The following is a 7,970-nucleotide window of genomic DNA, read 5'->3' as shown; positions in this document are numbered from 1 at the left end:
ATGTAATGTCAATGAAGGACAAAATATTACAGATGTAATGATAGTGGAGGACAAAATATAACAATCAGATGTAATGATAGTGGAGGAAAAATATCACGGTAGGCTATAATGTCAGTGGAGGACAGAATATCATATTAGGAAGTGATGCCAGACAGATTGTCAATGAATGACAAGTGGCCGGTGTGGGACACAGTGACGGAGGGGGGGCAAGGTGTACATGAGAGATCGGATGACCATGAGGGACCAGATGTCCATGATAGGGCAAATGTCCATGAGGCACTGAATATCAATGAAGGACCAAATGTTAATATAGAGCAAGGTGTCAATAAAGAACAAAACTATAATGTAAGGCATGATGCTGAAACTCAAAAAGGGGTCAAAATGAAATTATCACGAGTTTCCTAAAACCATGTACTTTAATGCTCGTAGTATTAGGAACAAATTTCAAGAAATTCAGGTATGTCAAAAGCGAAAATATTTATATGATAGGAATAACAGAGACCTAGTTAAATGTTGGAGAGTTTGCAGCTGAATTTAATAGTACAGGATTTAAACGCTTCGATTAGGATAGAAACCACAACTGTGGAGATGTTCTGTTGTATGTTAATAGCAGTGTCCATGCCTGTATTTTAGAGAAAGTGAAACAGGATACATATATTTTGTGGGTAGAATTAACTGAAACAAATCGACAAAAATGTATGTAGGTGTAATATAATTTATAGGCCAGAGACATTATCATTTGCAGACGACAAAATGTTGTTTCAAGAACTGTCTAGTTTCTCCAACCGGGACTTGTTGATAATGGGTGATTTCAATTTTCCTGACATTGATTGGATGACCCTTGAACATGGCCATATAGGTAGTCACTTGATAAGATTTTCTGTGACAATTACTTAGTTCACCATGTAAAAGAGCCCACAAGACATGGAAATTTACTCAATCTGTTGATCACTAGATGCAAAAGCATGATTTCCGATGTAGAAGTTAGTGAAACTATTGCAAGTCGTGATCACAACTTAGATTCAAACTGCAAAACATAATTATAGTAGATACTTGTGTATCTAAAATACCTAATTTTTGTAAAGCTCAGTTCATAGGACTACATCAGGAGCTTCAGCTCACAGATTGGGAGGCAAAATTAAGCGAAAGGCCTGTAGATCAGATGTGGGAAATGTTTCAAAATACACTTAATATGGTGATTCATACTTGGATCCCGTTTAAGGACAGACGCCCCCTTGATTCAGAACAGAAAGTTTTCCTTTTAAAGGATAAGTCATTAACCTCTCTAAAGTTTTCACATAACTTTTTCCATCTTGCAAGCAACTCGCTATCCAATTTCCAATCCCAATCCACCATTTTTTGGCACGTCTCTCTAATGAGAACTTTTCCTTGTAACAACACAGGATAAAAAAGACGTAATGGATCAAATATAGAAGCCAAAGAAGACAAAACTTGCCTTTTGGGCGAGGCATCTTTGTTAAGGGAAACGTCCTTGATTCTCAAGGTATCATAATTCTTATTATAAATATATCCCAACACCTTTACCTCTTCTTTATTGCAAATGACTTCTTGTTCAAGAACTTGAAGAACAGAAGTCTGGTTGCATGTTCACTCCCTAAGAGGCAAGCCTCCATTAAGCATTATCTCATTAATCCTCTCGACCATAGCAGGGAGGGAACGAAATTCATTGGTAGTGTAGACTAGATTGTCTACATCAGCTTTTGTTACGGCGTTGACGCGGCGATAGTCGACACACAGACGCATCGAGCCGTCGGGTTTGGGCACCAGGACCACTGGGGAGGCCCAAGGGCTGTGGCTGGGTTCCACGATACCTAGCTCCTGGAGACGCTGCACCTCGGCCCTAAGGTACTCCCTCTTGAAGGCGTTCAGGCGGTAGGGGCGTTGGCGGATTGGAAGAGCCCCCTCGGTATCTACGTCGTGTTCCAGCGTCGAACAGGGGCGGGGGGTATCTCCCAGGACGCCCTTGAAGTCCGTCAGAAAGGATTGGATGTCCTCCACTTGAGCACCAGAGAGATGTTTCAGTTTCTCACTCAGGTTTCGCACGATAGTCGAGTTATCCAGTTTAGGCCCTGTCGCACTGTGTGTTACCGAGAAGCACTCGTCACTCGCATCACTCTCTTCCGGCACTACCATACACACGGGCTCCGCCCTATTGCACTCAGCCTCATCACGATCGTGGAAAGGCTTGAGGAGGTTCACATGCACTAGGCGCCTTTTCTTTCGCCTATCTGGGGTGTGTATCACGTAGTTGGCCTGCCCTTGACGCTCTAAGACTACATATGGTCCACTATACTTAGACTGTAAAGGGAGATTATTCAAGGGCAAAAGAGACAAAACTTGGTCCCCTACAGCGAAATATCTGTCTTCAGCTTTATGAGACCTATCAAACTGTTGTTTCATCTTTGTCTGCGCATAATCTAAATTTGAATGAGCAAGACATAAAGCAAGTTGTAACTTCTCCCTAAACTTAGGTACATAGGAGGCCAACGGGGTCTCTGCCTCGTTAGAGATCCAGCTCTCCTTCAGTACCTTAAGAGGTCCCCGTACTTCATGACCGTATATTAATTGGAAGGGGGAATAACCTAGCGATTCTTGCACGCTGTCGCGTATTGCAAACAAAAGAAGATCTACTCCCTCGTCCCAATCCCGCCCAGTCTCGATGCAGAAAGTCCGTAGGACTCGTTTGAGAGTTTGATGAAATCTCTCAACTACTCCCTGTGACTGGGGGTGATAGGCCGAGGACCTCGACTGCCTGACACCCAGGCTTTCCATCACCTGATTGAACAAGCGGGAGGTAAAGTTGGATCCCTGGTCCGACTGCACCACTGTTGGAAGGCCCACTTGGGTAAAGAAATGAATCAGGGCTCGAACTACATTCTTCGCCGTGATGCGGCGCAAGGGAATGGCTTCAGGATAGCGTGTCGCACAATCTACAATCGTGAACAAGAACTGAAAACCACGGGGGGTCTTGGGCAAAGGTCCCACGCAGTCGATAACTATTCTACTGAAGGGCTCTTTGACTACGGGTATGGGCTGTAGTGGGTACGGTTTAACCGTGGGATTAGGTTTCCCAGCTACCTGACAGGGACGGCATGTACGGCAATATGTACTGACGTCTCTCTTTAGCTTGGGCCAGTAAAAATGAGACAAAATTTTGGCGTAGGTCTTTCTGACTCCTAAATGTCCGCCTACGCCATCATGGGCGATACTAAGAATATCCTGGCGTAGGGGGCGGGGAACTACAATCTGATGGTGAACTGTCCATGGGTGGTTGGCAGGTGAGACGGGTGAGCGAAATTTCCGCAGCAATACACCTGAGCTGGTGTAGTAGCAGCTGGCCTCTCGTTCAGCTTCTGACTCGCTAACCGCCCTACTACGGAAGCTGGCTAGTTCAGGATCCTCTGCCTGGAGCTGTATGAGTTTACTCCTAGTGACTGGCGAAGAACTAAAACTAGCCAGGGCCATGACACTATCATCATCAGAGCTACTCTTAGTTTTCTCTGCCGGTGAGGGATCTTCAAAAAACTCTCCTAACCCAATCTCAGGGAGATCTACTTGACTGGAGTCTACTTCCGACTCCTCACAAGGCAAGGAAGGATCTACATCATCAAGTCTTCCACTGACAAGCTCACTACCTTCGGCACCTTCCCTTTGGCTCATGCTGCGAGTGACTGCACACGCAGGAAATAGCCCAGGAATTTCCTGTTCTAACTGGCTGGTATTGTTCTCAACAGAGGGACGTGATGAAACCACGGCATTAGGTAACATCACTCCTCCAGCGAGGTCATTCCCTATCAAGAGAGATACGCCTTTTACAGGTAACCTATCCACTACTCCTAAAGTGACATAACCGGATGTGATAGGGGAACGCAAATATAACATGCACAGTGGGAAACGTGATCCCCCGGTTAAACCGTTCACTAATACCCAATTTCCGGTATAACACGTCTCTATGGAGGGGACAGCATCCTTAGCCACTAGAGATAAGGCAGAGCCTGTGTCTCTCAAAATCTTAAGGGGAATGGGTTCACTGAACTGTGTGAGAGCTACGGAACCAGATGAGCAATATGGTTCGAATGGAGATGATGTGGGAGAAGAATTAGCGGTGGCAACAGGTCGGTTATTAGTAGGAGAAAGGAGATCCAACTGAACTTCCGTCTGTTCTGCCACATTGATCGAGAGATAGGGGGTTCCTACAAGAGAGGGTTTCTTATTTATAAGTTTATAACAGTCACTAACCTCGTGACCTGACCGCTTGCAATATTTACAGAAAGTCTTCCTCTCACTATTAACGCTGGGTCCCCCTGTCTCACGGGCAACGGGCTTACCTGAGGTAGATGATGGGAATCCTGTAGTCATCCGAGGTCCTGCTGCCTGTGGTGTTGACATGGGAAGAAGGGGACTGGCCCGCGGTTGTGAGGGTGGGGGTCTTTGGTCCGAGGGAGTGGGTCTGCAATGTACCTTAGGATTAGTGAGGCAAAAGTGATCCGCCACTGGGCCTGCCTCAGCTAGTGTGCGGATACCTCTCTGGTCGAGGTGGGCTCGTAGGTCTGGGTGAATGTTGGTGCGGATGTCTTCGAGCAGAATTAACTCAATTATTTCTGAGGGAGTTTTGGCATTCTCGCTCTCTATCCATTTGTGTATGAGTGTGTGTTTGCGCCGAAAGAATTCGACGTATGTTTCTTGGCTTTCTCTTTTCCGTTTCCTAAACTGTTGTCTATAGGCTTCAGGAACAAGTTGATAGCTCGTAAGCACGGTGGTCTTAACCAGCTCATAGTCTTTAACCTGCTCGTCGGAGAGAGCGGAGAAGACATCTAAAGCCTTACCGGTAAATGACCGATAGACGAGCTGAGTCCACTTATCGTACGGCCACTCGTTCATTTTAGCCGTTCTTTCAAAGCAGGCAAAAAACCTGTCTGGTTCATCTGCATCAAACTTAGGAACACTACCTAGGAAGTGGTTTATGTTAAATGTGGGAGTGTTATTTGTTTGAGCCTGCCCCGGTCCCTGTTTTATAGTCTCCACTTGTAACTCGAGTTTTTTAATTTCGAGCTTTAATTCTAAAAGGCTTTGGGGTACCCCGGCTCCCTGAAATGAGGGGTCGCTCTCCTGCTCGTCATAATATTCATTTTCCACGAGGTGGTCATGTATCCTCTGTCTCAACGAATGTACTGACAAGCTGGAGTATCCCTCCAATCCGAGGCGCCGAGCAACAGCCGTAAGCTTAGTCTTTTTAAGTTTTTGTAGGGCTGTGAATGTAGGGGCTGTTAAGAATTGTTCAACGTCTGCCATTTTTCACCCGGCAACCTTAAGCACAATTTAAACACAATAGGCTAACCTAGCTACAGTGACAAGTCGTTATGCGAGTTCAAATGAGAAAGAATAACCAACTAGTGCTTACCGCGAGATATCTCCAATCGCACACACACAATACACAGTACATAAACACGTAATAAAGCACTTGCGATGGAGTTCTAAATACGTATAGCACACATTTGTAATGGTTCGTGATCCAGGCACGGGCCCCCACTTGTTGCAGTCTAGGTAAATATGACTACAACAACGAACTCTACTTGTCACTGAGGGGGGTTGAATAAAAGCGTGATGTATAAAAATACCTAATTATTAAGTGATAATTAATTAATACAAGAATACTACATCACAACTAACAACCTAGCTAAAGCCTATTTCTTAACTTAAGGTATACAATACTTAGGATAATGGTGAGACATGACCACTTGGGTCAGGGGTAGAAAGAGAAGTGACGCGAACCCAAGCCACGCCGAGTTGAACAGAGGTCAGCGTGGAGAGAGTTGCCAGACGTCACCATACGGCGACGTAGTACAGAATCATAATACATTCTGTAGTCACCAGCACACACAGCAAGGCACGCAGCAACAATAAGAATACTCTTGAAAGGTATTCAGCAATCATAATTGGAACTAGCTACTTTCCTAACTAACTAGAATAATGCATAGCCAGTAACAATACACACAACCGCGCATGCGCGGTCGCGATCCGAGGCGAGCGTACCCACGCCAACAGCCGCGCGGGAAAGACCCCAGGTCAAGGCTTTGTGTGGACACCGCGCGGGTAAATCCTAGGTCGAGACATTGTTTGGAGCAAGCTCGCAACAATACATACAGATGGTTTTCTTTAAAGTTTACATTTTCTTCCACCTCTCACACACTCCCCCTCTGGATTTCCTATGACGTCACGGTAGAGGTGCGCGGAGGGGGGGGGGGTGCTCAACGTATCTTATAGTATTCGTTTTACCTTGCAATGGACAAGGCTGGATGGTAGTTACAAGTTAAGAGATTCACCCCACGGTGAGCCCATGGAAGTCTCATTCTTTGGACAGATCAAGTATTGGTTTAACAAGGTTAAGAATTGGCCATAAATTTTTGATGGCAAGTGGAGCAGAAAGGCTGGCCCTCCCCCCCCCCCAACACTTGCCAAGTTGTTTTTACAATTAAATACATTTTAATTCAGTGCCCTGCACACACTAAAAAGCGCAGGGTAAACTTTTTAACAAATTTATCTCGACGTTTTAGGGGATGAGGCTCATGTGGAGAATGTTTTAAAGGTCAGTTATCAAGACTTCCGTAACTTTTTGTATTTACAGTTTAATGTACATAAAAAAGCATACCGACAGTATTCTATATAATTCCACCATCTACATCTTATCAAATTTGGCAAAAACAGTTGTTTGTCTTCATCTCATTGCGTCGTCTGCTATTCGAAACAACCCGCCCGTGCGCTTCGGGAACGTTCGGGGAATTCCGCGTTCGTGACGTCACAGTTGCCAAACGGTTATTCTGAGAGTGCATCGTATCGCTTTTGCATTGTTAGTCGTGTGTCGTCTCTTGAGTGTCTCAATTTTTTTTTTATTGTCACAAAATTGTGATAATAATGGTGTACTGCGTTGCCGCAGGCTGCAACAATGGTAGTGGAAGTGGGAGGAGTTTCTTTCAATTTCCTACGGAGCCAGCCCGACGATCGGAATGGATAGAAAGGTGAACAGAGCAGGCAAAAGACCGGGCAAACTGTGGGAGCCTTCGAAGTTTTCAGAACTTTGCTCTGACCACTTCGAAGAGGAATGCTTCGAAATGAATCTAGCGTTATCGATTGGATTTATGGAGAAGACCAGGAGACATCTAAAACCTGATGCCGTGCCCTCAATTTTTGCAGCTACTATAAAGCATTCCACGCCAAAATCAAAAAAGAAAAGTAGGAGGTCAGCGTTTGATAAACGCCGGAGGCTTGAGGTACCGTAGGCAGTTTACTTTTTCTGACTCCATGCATCATGTGCATGCGTTAGTCTTGGGCCTATGCCTATGTCAGAGAGGGCTTGTTATAAATTCCATGGACATACAGGATGGCCTATATAGGCCTAGTGAATTAAACTGGCCCTGAAGCCATGGACCGGAGCAGTGGCGGCGCCAGGGGGGGGGGGCTTTAGCCCCCCAACTGAAATGAGCAAATTGAAAATTTAAAACACTCATTGAAATAATTTTATTAAGTGGAATTTTTAATTGCCAGGGCTAAAGATTTGTCAGCCATCAGTGCTAGCCCTACCATTAACCCCCTCCCCTTCTGAAATGAGGATAATATATGTGTATTATCATATTACTATTAGCCCCCCAAAAATTTGCTCAGCCCCCCCCCCTTAGCCTCCCCAACTAAAAATTCCTGGCGCCGCCGCTGGACCGGAGGTATAAAATATTGCAGATACCTACAAAAGACACACTAAATCAGATGTAGTGTCTGAAAGACAATCGCGAACACGGTTTAATCATTGAAGCACTGACTAGGTTGTGTACAGCAGCAGTATTGCCATCACATAAACATGATAAAGAGTCAACAGACTAGTACATGGTACATGACTTTGTAATCAAACTAACAGTGATTTCATAAGTCCACATTACTTCCTGATATTTATATCGCAT

At 45.0% G+C, this 7,970-nt stretch overlaps 1 protein-coding gene across 1 annotated transcript; it reads right to left on the bottom strand.

Annotated features, from left to right (window-relative positions):
• Positions 1-1,608: 1,608 nt before the first annotated feature.
• On the bottom strand, positions 1,609-5,313 carry LOC143019365 (uncharacterized). Its single transcript, XM_076175003.1, has one exon. The coding sequence runs from the start codon at positions 5,311-5,313 to the stop codon at positions 1,609-1,611; it is 3,705 nt and encodes a 1,234-aa protein (XP_076031118.1).
• Positions 5,314-7,970: the final 2,657 nt, after the last annotated feature.

This window comes from Oratosquilla oratoria, chromosome 37 (genome assembly GCF_046742065.1).
Source record: "Oratosquilla oratoria isolate Oo_2021 chromosome 37, ASM4674206v1, whole genome shotgun sequence".
In the NCBI taxonomy this organism is placed as follows: domain Eukaryota; kingdom Metazoa; phylum Arthropoda; class Malacostraca; order Stomatopoda; family Squillidae; genus Oratosquilla; species Oratosquilla oratoria.
Note: the sequence above shows the minus strand (reverse complement) of the source record. Positions and strands in the feature narration are given on the sequence as shown.